The sequence below is a fragment of the Condylura cristata genome, unplaced genomic scaffold (genome assembly GCF_000260355.1).
Source record: "Condylura cristata isolate star-nosed mole 26May11 unplaced genomic scaffold, ConCri1.0 scaffold00005, whole genome shotgun sequence".
Lineage (NCBI taxonomy): Eukaryota > Metazoa > Chordata > Mammalia > Eulipotyphla > Talpidae > Condylura > Condylura cristata.
Genome location: NW_004567106.1, coordinates 29,814,481 through 29,833,762, shown reverse-complemented (window position 1 = coordinate 29,833,762; position 19,282 = coordinate 29,814,481). Strand labels below are relative to the sequence as shown.

Here is a 19,282-nt window from a genome sequence, read left to right as displayed (position 1 = left end):
GCTCCCCTCAGCAGTGTACTTCGTCGATCTGCCTGTTCTGTTCCCCACTCTGTCTCTGGTGAAGCCTCTCGCCGCCCCTGAGCTTCTGGCCTGTACCCCAGTTCTGTATGTACAAATAAATAAATCTTTAAAAAAAAAAACTAAAACATAAGTTCAAAGAAATATATGATTTCCCTCATAGGAGAACTCTAGGTTAAACTTTTACTCTTCCATTTTGATGTACTGTTTTGATGTAAATTTTATACTGGGTTGGTATCCAATATCATATTGTATTAATTCTGTTGTTCAAATTGTCACTAGAAGCTCTTTCAAATTAGTTTCTGTATCACTTTGACGTGCCATCATTGGTTTTGAGCACTTCCTTTCAGACACCACAAGATGCTCTACACTCTTCTTTATGCTTTTGTTCCACAGAATCAGTTCTCTCAGAACTGGTCCTGGTTGTTTTTATTTTTGTTTAATATCAGAAAAGTGTTTAGGAATAAAGATAGTTGGATGCAAAAGACTTATCAAGTTACAAAAAGATCTCTCAAACTAAAAAGAATATAATAAAAAGTCTGGGAGTTGAGGTGAATACTAAGGGACTGAGTTTATAAAAGCATTAGACAAAAGGAGACCCAAGAATAATCTAGGACGTGAGGAGACTCAAGTGAGACATTTACTAAAATGTCTCTAGTAAAAAAATGAACAAATCATAAAGAAACAAATCATAAGCACAAGTATTTGGATGGCAAAGGAGGAAGACTATCTGGCATATTTTTACTGCTTTTATTATTATATCACCTTAATCCTATATCACCTACTAAAATCTAAGAGTTAAATACAACTTCTCCCAAAGGGATATTCACTGTGCCTTCCCTGAAACCAAACCACTCAGTGGCTGGGAACATACTTCTGAGGCAAATCTAGGGCAGTATTTTTAATTGTCAGGGCCAACATGACTTAAAGGAAAAAACACATTTTAAAAGATTTATAGGACAGGGGCCCTCCCTGGTGGCGCAGCTGAAGCCACTTCCGCATGAGTTCAATTCCCGCCTGCCCCGAGGGATCCCGGCCCGCCAGTTCGCTGTTCCCCTAGCAGTGTACTTTGTCAATCTGCCTGTTCGGCTCCCTACTCTGTCTACGGTGAAGCCTCTCACCGCCCCTGAGCCTCTGGCCTATACCCCATTTCTGTATGCACAAATAAGTACATCTTTAAAAAAAATTCTAAAAAAAAAAAAAAGATTTATAGGACAAATATCACTGAAAAAAATATTCACAAGCTGTTTCTTTAATGTCCTCTCTAAAATCTTTTTTGAACTTGGCAAAATATTCAATGGTACTTCACAAAATCCTTACTTCTTCCTTTTGGAAAATCCTATGAAAAAAAATCACATTTCATAATTTTCACTTTTTGCAATAATCAATACCACTAGCATATTGTTTAGAGCAGCAAGGTATTCTTCCAAACTCTACCCCACACTGACATACCACTGCTAACTCTCAATTTACCAATGACTCCTCCCCTCCCCATTTCTAGCATTCACATCCTTTCTTTATAATGCCTCTGTCTTCAGTCTCTTTCTCTTCCTAATACATCATCTAACCACTTCCCACACAAAGTACCATGCCTTTCTCTAAATAGGTCTTCTAAAGAAATCACTGTCCTTACTAACATCTTCAAAGCCACACAAGATTAATCTTCCAAGTTCCAAATGATTTATTAAAAGGACTTCACAATATAGTCCTAACTTATCTTTCACCTTGAAATCTTTTATCACTCTCTGTTCTCTCATACTATACTTGTGCCTAGCTATTTATTCCTAAATATGCTTACCCTTTGTCTCCAAATCTTATTAATCCTTTAAAGGTTTAGTTTAAACATCTAAACAGACTAATTCAATCTTCTACTATACATACAAAATATTTTGTCAACAGAGAAAACTGTTGACAACAATAACCGGCGCCTTAGCCTTGCTTTTATAAATAATGCAAAAAAGAGATAAATGCATGTTGGAAGTGCATTTTATTAATATTTGTGTTAGAAATGTGACAGGGATGTGGAGAGTTGGGCAGGGGGAAGTATTTTCCTTCAAGGAAAGTTGTGTTGATTCACCTAAGAAAACAAGAGTCTTTCTAAGGTCTCTGTTTTGTTTCTTCTAATTTCTCCTGAAAATGAAAAAAACCTAGCTTGAATATGTTGAATGATTTAAAAAAAAATATGAAAGTGATACAAAGATAAGGAGAACACAAAAAAAGGCTTATAAAGATTTATGGAATGATAAGATAAATTAAGTAATCAATAAATGAAAAAATAGCATTTTTTTTAAAGATTTATTTATTTGCGCATACAGAACTGGGGTACAGGCCAGAGGCTCAGGGGCGGCGAGAGGCTTCACCAGAGACAGAGTGGGGAGCAGAACAGGCAGATCTACGAAGTACACTGCTGAGGGGAGCAGTGGGCGGGTCAGGAGAGGTCTGCCACGCCATGTGGTCACCCACCTCCGGGGCAGGCGGGAATTGAATTCATGCACAAGTGGCTTTAGTTTCTCAGTGCTGTGCTTTAACCCACTGCGCCACCAGGCCAAAATAGCATTTTTTTTACAATTCTGATTAATGAAATCAGAAATGGAATCTACAATCTACTTAATCTTTTAGAGATTTATCATCTTAAGTTCCTCATCATTAATTCAATTCCTATTATGTGCCTTTTAAGTCATAAGGGAAAAAATATATCTCAGAATAAACACATTTATTAATACCTATTTTTTATAGTATTTCTATATAGAATATGAGATCTATGCTTCTACAAAGATTAAGCAATTTGCCTATTATTAAATTTAGACTTTAGGCCCTCCCTGGTGGCACAGCGAGCTAAAGCACAGCATTGGGAAGCCGAAGCCACTTTCGCCTGAGTTCAATCAATCCCCGCCTGCCCCGGAGGTGACCACATGGCACAGCAGACCTCTCCTGACCTGCCCTCTGCTCCCCTCAGCGGTGTACTTCGTCAATCTGCCTGTTCTGCTCCCCGCTCTGTCTATGGTGAAGCCTCTCACCCTCCACATCTCTGGCCTGTACCCCAGTTCTGTATGAATAAATAAATAAATAAATCTTTTAAAAAAAATTTAGACTTTAGATCTGAGCTATTTAGTTGACCATGTTGCTTAAATAAATGAAAATATTTTCCAATTAAGTTGCAGCTTTAAGTTGTCACAAATATGAAAGCTGGCAAATTGTAATTATCCTCCCATCCACTCTACCTCCACTTTTCTGAATTATAGAATGTTGCCATGCTAGGACTTTTTTTTTTTTTTTTAAAGATTTATTTATTTGTGCATACAGAACTGGGGTACAGGCCAGAGACGTGGAGGGTGAGAGGATTCACCAGAGACAGAGTGGGGAGCAGAACAGGCAGATCGACGAAGTACACTGCTGAGGGGAGCAGCGGGCGGGTCAGGAGAGGTCTGCCACGCCATGTGGTCACCTCCGGGGCAGGCAGGAATCGAACTCTTGCGGAACTGGCTTTAGATTCTCAGTGCTGTGCTTTAACCCGCTGCGCCACCAGGGAGGGCCACCATGCTAGGACTTTTAAGCTTTAATTTTGATATTAAATTATTGGATTTTATCAAAAGAACTTTAAATGTGTTAGCATGTTAAATATGAACATCTTACCTCTCAAAGACTAAGACAGTATTTCTTTGAAATAGGGAAATAGCAGGCTTTGTTTACTTATACTCACTACCAATGAAGAAGTAAGCAATGATTTCTCATTTGATTTTCACAATAACTCTATGAAAGCAGGCACTACTCTGGTCCTAAATTTACAGAAAATAAAACCAAAATGATTACACAGCCCCTAAGGGATAAGAGTCTGAACTCAGCAAGAATAATTCAAATCTATATTGTACAAAATACTGTTGTACTTTATAGTATTTTCAATGTGAATCTGTCCTGCTTTTGAGCAGCTGTATGTTAATAGATGGGTAGAGATATGGCACTTAATGTTTTGGTGGCTGCATAGGATTGTAACTATGGCAAAGCTTCTCATAATAACCATTTCTGACCAATTCTCTAAACAAACACTAGACAAAATGCATATGCATTTTAGAAATACTAATACATGTGGAACAGGATAAACTATTAAATTTGGGTTACCTTTTAACTTTTTTCATTCTAAATTTGGTTTATGGTGTCTATTATTAATTAAGCTGCTCAGGGTCATAGTGATCCTTCAGTCTGAAAATACCTTCCAGTAGTTCTAGAAGATTATCTACCATTTCCCTTCAAATACTGCCTCTTACCAATTACATCTCCCATATGTACATGGTACACATTTTGTAGCTATTCCACAGTCTGGCGACTGTATTTCTGGTGTTTTTTTTTTTTTTTTTTTTTTTTTTTTTTTTTTTTTTCCCATCACTGTTCTCTTTGCTTTCCCTTTTTCAGGAATATAACCTGTAGTTTAGATTCTCTCCTTTGTTTTGTCAAGTCTAAAAAGTCCAAAGATATTCCTCATTCCGCTTACAATGTCTTGGTTACTAACATTTGTTTTTGGTTCTCCAGATTTCATCACTGTCTACACAGTCCATACTCCTACATTCGGTTCTATCTACTTTACCCATTAGAACTTTTGATATATTAATCACAGCTGTTTTACATTCCTGGTCTGATAATTCAACTTCCTTGCAATATATGCTTTGGATACTTGCTCTCTTAAAACTGCTATTTTTATTTTTTCTTATCTGAATGATTTGTGATTTTTCCTTGTTAGTCATGCTATGCTAGGTAAATTAAACTGCTGTAAATAGACCTTTAGTAACATGGTGGTAAGATATGGGAGAAGGGGAAGGTTTCCACAATACTCTAATCAGGTTTCAAACTTTCATTGAGTTTATGATTCTGGACTATGAACTTGATAGGTATTTCTGGTTTTTTTCCTTTATTAGGTGGAAAAGGATAGCCCGAGTAGGTTGCATTTGAGTAATTCCCTTCTCCTGTCATTTAGGTCCTGATGATACTACAGTAAGTTACCCTTATAGTTTAACTAGTTTTCTCTTAAAAGACCCTTTTTAGAGCTTAGCTTTCTGGTTTTTTTTTAAATGGTCCCACTTCACCACCACCTCACCACAAAAAATGGAAGGGGATATTTCCTCAATGTTTACTGTGAGAACCAGTCAAGGTGCTACTATGGGGTCCCCTCTCTGACTGCATCCCACTGTAGTTTTAAACTTTCAGACTTGTTCAAACTGCACCCCTAGAAGTTCAGGTATACTTCATGTATTCCCATCCTAGCATGGCTACTGCAGTGGTTCCCATTCCTCAGTCTCTGTTCAGATAAGCTGAACCAGAGACTACTACTTGTTTTATCTTACAGGAACATTTATTCATAACAGAAAGGAAACGGAACTTAAGGAAGAGTACAGTGATGTTCCATGCTACAATCTAACACAGCGTGCTACATGTAGTCAGGGTGGGTGGTGCTCCCTGTGCTTGCTCCAAGCTCAGCTAGTTACTGATGGTCACGGGCAAGTGCAGGTCTCCAAGCTTTCTAAGCTTTCCTTCTTTTACCAGCATTCCTGAAGCCCATCTACCTCATTTCTATCCAAATCTGGTAAACTTCAGTAGGATTCCATGGCAGTCCAATATTTTTAATACCATTTTGAAGCATGCTGGCAACTGACCAACGGCTAAGGCCTCTCTGATCCACACCTCAAAAATTCAGAAAAGTCACTGCTGCAGAAGACTTCTTAGATAAGCACCTGCCTCTATAATTTTCTAAACTAATTTGTTAAGTAAGTTAATGTTAACTTAAAATTCTGTACATGTTTTAGGGGTATAGGCACACACCTCTTTAAATGTATGTACATTACTACACCACATCTCCTGCACCTCAGTACATAAGATCCCCTCCACTCTTAACTACCATCCCTCTCCGGGGCTCTAAAAAGTGTGCTTTGATTTGCTTTTGTCTATTCCTTTGGTTATTTATACTACACACGAGTGAAGTTATCCTGTATTACCTGTCTCCTTCTGACTTACAACACTTAACATAATCCCCTCCAATAACATCCATGTTCTCTCAAATGGCAAGATTTCATCTTTTATTTATTGTTAAATACTATGTACACACCACGTTTTCTTAATCTACTCATTTGCTGCTGGAACTTCAGGTTCTTTACATAACTTGGTTTTTGTAAAAAGTGTTATGATGAACAGAGGTGTGCATATATCTTCCCTCTAATTAGTGTTTCTGTATTTTTCAAACAGATTCCTACAACTGCTAGATTAGGTGGTATATGTACTACTAAAGTTTTGAGAACTCTCACACTGTTATCCCGTCTATATTACTATCAACAGTGTTTAAGGGCTTATATTTCTCCACACTTTTTTTTTGGGGGGGGGGGTGCAAGTCTTCCTATCCTGCCTTCCGCAGGAGTTTATATATTTTTAGGTAAACAATTAACATATGAATGGGGATGAGATGTCAATCTTTTTTCTGAGAGCAGTTTGGGGTCATAATGTCCTTGATTTTTTTTTTAATAATATAATAGTTTATTTTTACATCATTTTGTACATTTTTTTTTTCATCTCAATTGTAATCCCTGTGGGCTTCCCATCTCCGAATCGTGTGCCATCATATTTCTCCACACTCTTATCAACACTATTTTTTGATATAGGCCATTCTCACACGTGTGAGGTGGTATCTTACTGTAGTTCTGATTGGCATTTCCCTAAAAGTAATCATGCTTCTTGGAACCCTTTTATATATATCTTCCTTGGAAAAGTTGTGTATTTAGTTCTCCTGTCCATTTTTAAGTGGGTTGTTTTTTCTTTGTTATTGAGTTTTATGATTTTTTAAAGATGTTGGATATAGCCTTATGTTGAATATAGATGCACAAATACTTTCCCCAATTTACAAAGATTATTTTGGTTTTTGTAACAGTTTCTTTTGCTGTTCAGTAGCTTTTTTGTTTGTTTGATGCAGTCACATTTGTTTAATTTTGTTGTCATTTCCCTTTCTCTAGGAGTTCACATCAAAATCACTGAAGCCAATGTTGAGGAATGTTTGGTCTATGTTTTCTTTTACATATTTTATAGTTTGGTCTTATTAAGTCTTTGATTTGATTTTGGTCTGGTTTTAGACAGTGGTCTAATTTCATTCTTTTGCATATGGCTGCCAGTTTATCCAACACTATCATTTTATATTCCTAACTGTCCATAAGTGTGGATTTATTTCTAGGTTCTCAATTTTAATCCATTGATTAGTATTTTTAATTCCAATACCATACTGTTTTGATTATTTACAGGTTGTGGTATAATCTGAAGTCTGGGAACATAATGTCGCCATTCCTTATTTTTGTGAGGCTTTGACTGTTAGGGGTCATTTGTTGTTCCACTCAAATTTAGTAACATTTGCTCTATTTCCTTGAAGGAGCCCATAGAAATACTGTTAGGAATGGTACTAAATGTTTATATTGCTTTGGGTGAGAAAGCTGTTTTCTCAATTACAACCCATGAGCACATGGTTAACTTTTCCATTTCTATATCTTCTATTTCTTTTAAAACTGTCTTACAAGTTTTCATTGTACAGGTCTTTTACCTTTGTTAAATTTAAAGTGGGATTGTTTTCTTGATTTTTTTTTCTCTTCTAGTTCATTGTTTACATATAAATGCAATTTATGTAAGATTTTTGTAAGCTGATTGTGTAGCTTGCTATTTTACTGCACTCATTTACAGTTTATAATACTTTTCAGTGGAGTCCTTGGATTTTCTATGTATATTGTCATATCATCTGCAAATAGTGAGTTTTATATCTTTTCCATTTTAGATTCTTTTAATTTACTTTTCTTGCCTAACTGCACTAAGACTTCTATAATTATGTTGGAACAGCTTTTCAGCACTGAGTATATGTTGCTAAATGTGGGCTTATTATATATGTCCTCTATCACACTGAGGTATGTTCCTTCTATTTCTACTTTATTAAGAGTTTTTATTGCAAACAGATAATCTTGTCAAATCTTTTCTCTTGATATTTTTATCTCTGATTTTTATCTTTCTTTTTCTGATTTATGGAATTGCACTGAGTTGCTCATATGGAACCATGTCTGCATTCCTGGACTAAATTCCACTTCGTCACATGTATGATTCTTTTAATACATTAATGAATTATGACTGTTAAGATTTTGATTTTTTTTTTTGTATATATTCCTGAGGGATATTGGTATATATCCCTATAGTTTGTGATATCCTTATCTGCTTTTGGTATCAAAAGTACAATTTGTCCTATGTTATACTGGCTCTTATAGATTCAAGAGATTTTTAGTTTTTTATTTTATCTGTCCTGCTTCTACTTATTGGTAATACAGAAAGAAGCTACTTTGAAGCTTCTTACATATGGAACTAGAAACAAGAATTCCATTCCATCTCTTTTTCTGAGATTAGCGGTATGGTGCATACTCTTGTTCCAGGCCCCGTGCCATTCACCTCTCTCTCACATTTTCCATCACTCTGTAATTTCCTCATATTCATCACATACTTCAAATTTTCCTTATAATCTGCTTAACCCATACGTACTAAAATTTAATATTAATTGCTAATGTCTAGCGTTTTAAAGCATCTTATTTAAAATGTCTCATATATTTTATCTATTCTAATAATGATCTGAAAATAAAGATATTTATAGTTGTTTCTGAAGACTTTAGGGGTGGTAATTTCTAATCATATCTGCTGTCACTCCTTAAACACAATAGTTTTCCCAAATTTACCTTTAATAGAGATTATTTGTCTACATGTGTTTTAGAGTAGTTTTGCTCACTCCTCTGGGTTATTAGCTACTTTGAAATTTTTTTTAACATTATTTATCTATGCATACAAGAACTGGGGTACAGGTCACAGGTGTGCATGGTGACAGAATTCACCAGAGACTAGTGGGGAGTAGGACAGGCAGATATACTGAAATACACTGCTGAGGGAAACAGCAGGCAGGTCAGGAGAGGTCTGCCATGCCATGTGATTTATCTCCCTGACCAGGGGATCAAAGTTGTGCTGCAGTGGTCATGGATAGATTCACAGTGTTACACTTTAATCCACTGCACCAGCAGGGAGGGCCCTACACTGAAATTCCTATGATACAGTATAAAGGATTTGATACTTGCTATTACCTTTACCTAAAGCACAAAAATCAATACTGCCCCACAAGTAATATTCAAAGATGTCATTTATAATACAATTAAAAAATCACACTTAAGTTAAAACTCAATCACAGAGACCATAATGTAACTAAATCAACAGAAGATATCAAATAGGTAACAGAAATCACAGACAATAAGGTTCACACAAATAAGCCAATACTTCCTTATTTTAAATAATGGTTGTAGGCGATTTTTTAAACCTCAATTATGAGAGCTGTGTCAATTTCAGAAATCACATAGAATTCAAGAAGATTAAAATATGGGGGTAGGGGTACTCAAAATCAAGAAATAGTAGTATGTAAGGCAAAAAGCAAGTTTATAACTGAAAAGGACAACAATCCAGAAACCCGTCCAGCAACCACAGAGATACAAAATATATCCTGTCCTACAAATATGCTTCATGGGTAGTTAGGTCACTACTGAATAGAATAGATTAGAATCAAGACACTAGTTTCCTCCTGCAATATATCTTCAACATTTTAAAGATGTAATATGATACATTTTCTCACAGACAGTACATACGTTCTGATTCTTTTCCTTTGCTTTCATTGTCCAATGAATTCCTTTCCAATTGATTCATTCTTTTAATATGTCTAACAGAGTAGTAGTCACATTCTTCTTTCACATTAATTTTGAAAAACTCTGCTTTGAGTCACCGTGCTGTTTATATTAACTCTCAGAAGCCAAACTTATTTCAAGTTTGAGTGGGCACATGCGTACTCAAAGTACCCAGAACAAATACAGCAAAGGTTTCTTAAACATAAATCTTATTGCTTTCAATCACAGAAGTCTATTAAAAACTGAACTTTATATAAGGCAAAATATGACATGAACCAGTGTAAAGACAAATACAGAAACACTAAAATGTTCTGACACGTTTTAGAAGGTAAAGAACAAGGAAACACATACAGACTCTAAACTAAAAATTCATTAGGTTCGCATACTATAAAACCATTTAAATTACTAGGTCCACAAACTTGTGAAAAGTTGATGTCTATGAAGCTATTTTAAAATGGAATGAGGAGTTATTACAGAAAAACTACATTTTCTTCTATGAAATGGAACAAAGACCTTTGGATTCAGTCAACAGCAAGTGTTTTAAGAAACAATCTGGTATAGACTTTTTGCCAGTAGATAGACTTAGTCAGTTCCCTTTTCATTCTTTCTAAAGATCAGTAACCAATTATTTATAGTTGTTAAGGGGACCCCTTAACATAGCTAAAAATAGTTTAAGTATATTAACACTAATGAACTCTTTTCTTCAACTTCATCTCCACTTTTTCATACCTTATCTTTTTCTCTTCCGCCCATAAAAAACTCTGACTTTGTCCCTCTATGGAACAAGATCATATCTAAGTTTTCTACCTGAGTCTATTATCATGGACTGCAATTTCTTGAACCCACATAAATGTATACTTTGCTTTTTTAATTGCTTCCTGAATTTTGAGGTTGACACACTAAACAATTAAGTACATGAAAAGAACAGATATGAAAAGGAAAATCTATATACATGAACATTCACTGTGGTATCTGATTTTTTTCCATCTTGCCAAAACAATACTTACAAGAAACAGATTACCACTCCTATCATCCTCAATCACTCTTTGCCAGAATTGTCTTGGGCCTCTTACCTGAATTTCTGATGTGTCTACTGTTTAAACCCTGAGCTTCCAACAAGCCAATCAATTTTCTTCGTCAGTTACCAGAACTTAGGTGTTTAAATATATTACAGATTAAAAAAAAAAAATTAAGAAAACAAAGGAAGTTGTGGGCTGGTCTGGAAGCCAAATCAACATTTAGAGTATAATCTCTGTATGACTTTGAAACTCTAAGCACTAACTTTCAAATTTTTGGAATTCATTTGTCTATAAATATATATAGCCTGAAAACAAACCCAACTATTCTCTTTATTAACTATGAGTGTTAGAGACAACTGAATGAATATACATCCAACAAGTACATTTCAAAGTTTTAGGTCTAACTACTTTATGAATAGATGGAAAAGGTATTAGTTAAGAACTTAGTACTATACTGAATAAAATTTTCTTGAGTATTAACACTATTTTGAATCCAAATCTCTAATGACTATGTCTCTCTGGGAATCACCCTTTAGGAATTCAAATATGAAGTTCTGAGAATTCCAGCTGACTAAACAAATTCTGTTTCAGACGTTCTTTGATTCACCTTGTTTAGGCACTAAGGAAGTCAATTTTCACCTAGACTCTGTTGATAGATGAGACTTTGGGGGACTGACGGGTGACAGAATGTGCAACACAAAATAAGTCTCTTTGGCATATGGCTGCATGAAAATATTAAGAACAGAATTACTTTGGCATGTGGATCATTTCAAGCCTCAAACTGAGGCCCTGCAGGCTCGTGAGAAATTTTTACCACTCTCTTAATAACCCAGAAGAATGAAACTTTGGGGGTATTGCCCAAATTTTGAAGTTTTACCAAAAATAATCTTTCTAACAGAGAAACTTATCTGTATGCCAAGCACCTAATTACAAAGCATCTGGTCTTTGTCCTATGAATTACCTTCTCCCCTTACAGATCCTCTCTCAGTGAAGGCCCAGGCTTCTATCCCATTCTTTGACTTCAGAATATATAGCCTCATTCTGCCCCAAATGTTTTGGGATCCCTGCCTATCTAGATTTCCCTTAAGTATGTAATTAAATTTGGTTTTCTTCTCCCACTACTCTGTTACTTTGCTCAACCAGCCCTAGCAAGGACAGAGAAATTTTCTGTTCTGCTTAGAATAGACACAAGAAAAGCTCTGAAAACAATATAAGCTACCCTAAATGAAATTTAGTTACAAAGAAATTGTAAGGGAATTTCCATCTCTGTACCTGGAAGAAAAGGATGATTCTAAATTACAACCAACTCTTAAAAACAAAAAACAACAACAACAAAAAATAAAACTTTGCTTTTCTTGGTAAACTCCCACAACTGGCTTTCCTTCCCAACCTTTTTCTTCTAAGTCAAATCTCCAGAGTGAGTTTGAAATACCTTACAGAGCAAGAATCCTAAGTCAAGTTGCAAAACAGCCGCTCAATACATTCATTTTGATGCTAAATGCTGTTATCTCAACAGAACTTAGTTTTATAAACTGAGAAGAAACCCGATTTTTAACAAAATATTACATTGGTTAATCTTCAATCAATAAATCTCAGCTCAGAAATCACTGGCCATTCGGAGGTGACAAGCTCCATCTGTTTCACTGCCACATACCTAAGTTCCTACTGCAATACTTCATACTCAACAGGTGCTCAGAAGACATTTCTTAGACGCTCAGAAGACAATTGGAAAACAAAGGCAATCTTTCAATTAAGCTTCCTTGTTTACTGATACGTTCTAATTCATTCTGTTCCAAATAAATTTTAAATTTGAAACATCTGAAATTTCTTATCAGCTTTGAAGTTTTTCTATTCATAAAATGTCAAAACACTCTTACTTTTTCCTTCATTTTATTCTATTTTTAAAGTAACATATCAACTACTTGGTATTTTTCAAGGTTACTTCAAAATGTACAATACTGTACTGAAAATCTCTCCCAGAGTTTCTTTTTCCAGTGGTAAACTATTTTTCTACTTCAATTACTTACAGGGACTAGGGGATAAAAATGTCATTGGGGAGATGCAGAGATAAACTACTTATTTACAAAGATGAACAAAACTGTGACAATGGCTAAATGTGTGAGCAAGCATATTAGGACAAGTTCACTAAAGCAAAGGAATTCATAGCAGATAAAGAGCAAAGAGGGATGGGGAAAAGCCATATGGGTGTTTAAGCACTCATGAAAAAGTCAGCTGGGAGGGAGCAGAGTAACAAAACTACATAATTTTCACATCAAGTGTTTTTAATAAGATAAGCAAAATTACAAAGATTGGATCTGCTGTTCGAAATGACACTGAAATTCAGAGGATGGATTTACCTACATCAAATGTGTCAGATGGAAGCATGAGTCACTTCTCATGAACTATGGAGTGTGGACAAAGGGATGACTTGTGAAAAACTGTACTTCATTAATCCAGAGAAAGAGGGCCGTTCAAATAGAGTAGAGAGGATCAGGATCCAGGAAAAGAAAAGCCCTTTTGAAGAGAATAGTTGGGAGTGTCAATACGATAGCACCTATGTCCCTGGTCCTACTTCAGTGGGTCAAGAGACTTTGACATGCAAAGTAACAAAGGTCAGGGAAGGGGATGGTAGAAGATACTTGGGAAAGAAGGGGAGACATGGGTTGGTGTTCATAGTGTAAAAGATGAGGCAGCACCCAGATGACCCAACTGTCCCTCCTTTAAGTCAAAAGTGCTTATTAAGTCAAGAGTCACTGAGCAATTGGTCCCCAAAGACAAAGATAACCAGATAATGGTGATACAGTTATTCTTCTAGGTTAAATTTTTCACATTAGTATTTACAGAATAGTCTATGTTCACTTTTTGTACTGTCCATCACAGAACACAGGTGCTCCAAGTCACATATCCCAGTGGGTCAATAAAACTTAAAATTTCACCTGATGAAATGCCCTAACAAACCTGTTTGGTCATTATTTAAGATAGTTTTTATCTTCTACCTGGATTTTCTTGAAGAGGCTCTTGAGTATTTGAGAAGTCTCTCTCTAGTCTCATTATATGTAGGGGGTAGGTGGTAAAGGGTGGAACAGGTGGGAGTGTGTTCACAGTGTGCAGAGAAAACAAAACAGGAGGGGAATGGAGGATAAAAGAATTTTTTTTTAAATAATGAGTGAACCAATAGGATGTGAGGTTTTTTTCCATAAATTAAAAATGAAAAAAGGATATTCAAACAGGCAATAAGGACAGTTTCAGTGGGCACTGGTAGCAGTTGGCTGGTCCCAACAATAACTGTGTCCTTTTTCTAGTACTAATAACAAATCCTAATTTGTTACAGCTCTCTAAAGAGCTAGCTGACAAAAATTATGTCTATGAAAACAACAAACAGCCTGAAAACTGGTGGCCACCATTAGGAGCAAATCTGGGGTAGCTGTGGTCACAGGTTGCCATAAAGGTGGGGTAACCTGGCATCCCTACATCAAGCAGAAAAGTACATGATGTAAGGCAGTCCCTAAGCTCGGTCTCTTGTCAAAAGTAGGATCATACATTCTTTGGATTGAGCTCTTCTTACATTCCACCATTTTATACTGATTTTATAGAACTGAGATCTCAGACTAATTTATCTTTTCTGTATCTTCATTCTCAAAAGTCACACCCTCTGTACCTGTCTTTCATCTTATCAAACATCAGCACTGTACTCTCCATCTTCCAAACTGCTCAAACTATTGTTTCACAACTTTTACCACTATTTCATAGAACATCTGCCTACAAAAATATTTTGTTCCTGTGGTCAAATTCAGTTGTATTGACAAAGACATGCTCTTTTGGGGGCAAATATCTTGAAATCTAACTCATGATTGAGCTCACCTACTACTTTATCTATACTTCTGGGTATACATAGGTTTAGAAACCAAGGTCTTTAAAGAGTTTTGTAGTAGGATCTCTCATGACTATACATTCTCTAAGTTCTCCAAGTTTAATAGTCTCTAAGGCTATCTGGAGAAGTATGTCAACTTAGTCAATCAAAAAAAAAAAAAAAACATTTTACAGGGTCTGTGCTGAGACTTGTTCAGCACAGCCTGAGCTGCCTGCACTCCCCTTTGCCTCCATTTCTGAGCATGAACATTCAGAAAACCAGAGTCCCACAGCAATCAGAGCAAGGCAATAGCCAGCTCAGATGCCTTAGATTTCCAGCTCCTACATCCTCTGAATCACTCTGTAAGCTGCAGAGCTAGAGAAGTGGTCTCCCATAGGGTTTTGAATATCTGGAGATTAGGGTCATGAAAGAATGGCATAGCCAACATAATAGACCAAACAGCCAGTTAGCTGGGGGCATGTAGGTAATTTCTCACCTTTTAAATTTTATTTAAAATGTGAAATTCATACAATCTAAGGTAAATCTAATATAAAATATTATTTTTAAACACTGCACTTACCATTATAAGTTATTCTTGGCTTTGTTAAACACATCACTAGATGTAAATCCATTTCATCTGAGGGTACAAATTTTGAGCACACAGGGCACTTAAAACCTAGAAAGGAAAAGAGACCTAAGTTACTTAATTAGTCTGAATATCCAACTATGTTTCTTAAAAAAAGGAAGACCATGAGCATTCAAATTTCAGTATTACACTTACAGTCATATACTATTTATGTGAAATTCAAGTTCAAATCAATATGTGACTATATGTGACTTAAATTATTTCTGAAGCCATCCTTGTCTTCATATAAACAAGTTCAAATAGGAGAGTTTGGTTCACTACAAAATCCTCATATCATTTCCTAATATATGGTTCCAAGCATTCTCTTCCTTCTGTCTAGTTTCTCACATTAACCTGACTCATGATTTTGTTATAATATCATTCTTTGTTTCCTGATTTTCCCAACTTGGGACAGAACAATTTGAATCACAAAGTAATTTTACAGCTAGACAGTACCTTAGAAAATATCACACTGTTTATAAATTTATCTGATAGAAAAAAAGGGAAATCCTTCAAAAGAGCAAAATCAGATGAGAATTTAATTCCTAACTGCTACTACAGTAATGGTTTTTCTGCCACACCAAATTACTAAATTCACAATACAAATGGAAAATTGCATCAAACATAGCAGATTCCTCAGTCAAATGTCACATGTAAATACTAGTTAGTTTCCTATATTCAATTTGTATTGAGCATTTGCAAAGGCCCTCTATTAAAAATAAACTGGTTTATTGAAAGATAGAATGTTATATGTATTTAGCACTATATCCTGTCCCTCACTTAGGAAGGGGGAATGTCCCATTGGGGGATTCCTTGTTCCTTGCTATTTCCCTACTACCCCACTGTTTCCTCCCCAACATTCCAAAGCTGCTTGAGCAGAGCTGAAAACCTGATCCAAGACAGTAATTTATAATTTGGATAGGGGCAATTAATCAAAAGAATTTTAAAGAATTCAGTAGCAGATAAGACAAGAAAATGGAAGAAATAGCAGAACAGAGGAAACAGTCAGCCCAAGTGTCTGTATCCAAATTTTTACTACACAATTCTCAAATAACTCCACGATCTTTAGTGCCACTGACTTCCCAAGACAATGATCAAACATAAGTTTAAAATGCAGGCCAAAAAGACTTAATGAAAAAGATTCCAAGGTCACCAACCCATGACACAGCTAAACACCTACTATTCTATACTACATCTGGAGAATGGCGTTTACTATGGAAAAAAGAACAACAGACTCAGACTTAGGATATCAGACACAGTAATGGAAAGACAAGAAAACAGGAAACAAAGATCTACCTACTGAAACAAGTCTTTCCCCCAACCTTCTTTTCTTCTGTCAACACCCAGAAATTTGTAGTCTTCTCTCAAACCAAAAGGTCTCAGGGGATTAGCCCTAGCCTTACACATACAGCTTCCAGTTCTGGGTCTCTTTCATAAAAAAGAGGCAATAAAAGAATTCTGCATAGTTAAAATACACTAGAAATAAATTCAAAAGAATGAACTTATTTACAACAAACAAAAGGACAAAATTCTCAACATATAAAGAACTTTCTGAAGTTACCACATTATTAGATTCATATGGTTCTGTTTTCAACAACAAAAACAAAAGGCACATTAAAAAGCAGGAATCGGCCCTCCCTGGTGGCGCAGCGGGTTAAAGCACAGCACTGAGAATCTAAAGCCGCTTCCTCATGAGTTCGATTCCCGCCTGCCCCGGAGGTGACCACATGGCGTGGCAGACCTCTCCTGACCCGCCCGCTGCTCCCCTCAGCAGTGTGCTTCGTCGATCTGCCTGTTCTGCTCCCCACTCTGTCTCTGGTGAATCCTCTCACCCTCCGCATCTCTGGCCTGTACCCCGGTTCTGTATGAATAAATAAATAAATCTTTAAAAAAAAAAAAAAAAAAAGCAGGAATCTAGTCAAGGAAAACATAATCAATATAAGTTATCTTTAGAAAAATACTGATGGAAGATATACTAGACAAAAACTTTAAAATGCCTGTCTTAAAGATGCTCAGGAAAAAACTACCAAAAAGACAAAAGTCAAGAAAATGATGTCTGAACAAAATGGAAATATCAGTAGATACAAAACCTCTCAGAAACCAAAAAGAAATTTTGGCGCTAAAGTATGACAACTGAAACGAAAAACTTACTAGAAGGGTTCAAAGACAAATACAAGCAAGCAAAACAATTAGTGAACTTAAAGACAGGTCAGTGGAGATAATTTAATCTAAGGAATAGGAAAAACAATAGGGATTCCTAAATATATTAATGCAAAAGACTGAAGAGATGTGAAAAAGCACTTAAATGACCTGTGGTACACCCAACAAAGATGTCACAATACACACTGTGGAAGGAAAGAGTATGGGCAGAAAGATCGCTTGAAGAAATAATGACTTAAATCTCCCAAATTCAATAAACACTGGAATTGTAAACAACCAAAAAACTAATTCCATGAAAGACAAATTCAAAGAGACCCACACCAATATACAAAATAATCAAATTTTCAGAAGACAGAGACAATCCTGAAGGTAGCAAGAGTGAAGCAAATCATCAAATATAAGTGGTACTCAATAAGAACATAAGCAGACTTCTCATGAAAAACTTTGGAGCCCAGAAGGCACTATGCTTATACACTTAAGTGTTTAACAGGAAAAAAACTCAACTGAGAATCCAGTATCTAGCAAAAATCCTGGCAAAGGTGAAGGAGAAATTAGGAAACTTCCAGACAAACACATATAGAGTGAGGTTGTACCTCTAGGTCTGAAAAACAATGTGTATGTTATATTAACTGTGGCACAAGAAATCTACATCTTCAAATATGCAAAGACTCAAGATTCAACCAAGAGATGAATCAAAATAAAGAAGTCAGGAATAAAGGTATCGTTTAAAGCACACACAAATACACACACATATAAAGTAAATATGTACTTATATATTACAGATTTATGTATTAACCACAGCTTGCCTATAACCTAGTTTGCCTTTAATATCTAAGTACATGCAAGGATGAATTGTATGTACAGCTTGAGTTTTATAGAGGCAGAGTCACAATTAAAGGCAACTTTGGTAATTCTAATTACTGGTGATTCTAACTACAATTAGTAAGGCTCTAAGTATGCATTGCTGTAGGAATGAAAATTGCATTTTTTTCAAACTTAGTCTCAAAGGTAAAACCAAGATAATTAAAAGAGGTAAAAACATGTCAATAAAAAAGGTAAATAAATCAACTCCCATAGCAAAAATTTATGGGATGTGATACACAGCAAAAGGCAGGCGGTCTAAAGTGAGGAGAAAGACACTATTTGCCCGTAGGACCAATTCAGAGTCGGACAAAAAAGTATTATCTGTTATGAAAAATTATCCAGACACCCTATGTTAATTTACCTAAATATCCATAGGCATAATGAGCTGTGGACTATTTATCTCCTAAACTTCATGGTGTTCTACTAGGGAAGTCTTCTGTTAAAGAGAAAAGATGCTCAAGAAGTCAAAGGTAAATACCTAAGTAAAACCCATATTGTTTTAAACTATCAACTACTCAATAAGGGACAAAATCAACGAATTAAAATGTCAGGACAGCAAATGTTCTAATAACACAATATAGCAGAGTACATTTTAACTGTGCTCAATAAGCATATTACCCTAAGTACCTAACCTAAACATCATCAAAAGCAATCCTTGATGAACCTACAAAACTAGGATCAGTATAAACAGGTCCTCAAATAATGTCATTTTGTTCAACATTTCATTATAACAGATAAAGGGATAAATATCAATTAAGCATTTCATTATAACAAATAAAGGGCCAGGGTCATTGTCTGAATAATTTTTAGTATTAGAAGTACCTTGGCTTTTATTTAGAAGTTGGGCAATGTTCTGTGAGTATAAATATGCAGAAGGAACATAACCGACACCAATTAGGCTCTGATAATACTGGTTTTACAAGTTGTTTCAACTAAGAATTTAGATTCCTAGAACCTATGAGTCAGTGAGAACTTAGTACATATTAACTTGCACATTTTGAAAAGACACAGTATATGTCAGGATCATTTTTTAAGT

General features: G+C 35.6%; 1 protein-coding gene across 1 annotated transcript in view; it reads right to left on the bottom strand.

The window, feature by feature from the left end:
• Nucleotides 1–19,282, bottom strand: part of ZNRF2 (zinc and ring finger 2, E3 ubiquitin protein ligase) — an 85,246-nt gene that overhangs the window by 30,591 nt on the left and 35,373 nt on the right. Inside the window, exon 3 of the mRNA XM_004677139.2 lies at nucleotides 15,178–15,273. Within this exon, the coding sequence (XP_004677196.1) occupies nucleotides 15,178–15,273 (96 nt within the window). The remainder of the gene's footprint in view (nucleotides 1–15,177; nucleotides 15,274–19,282) is intronic.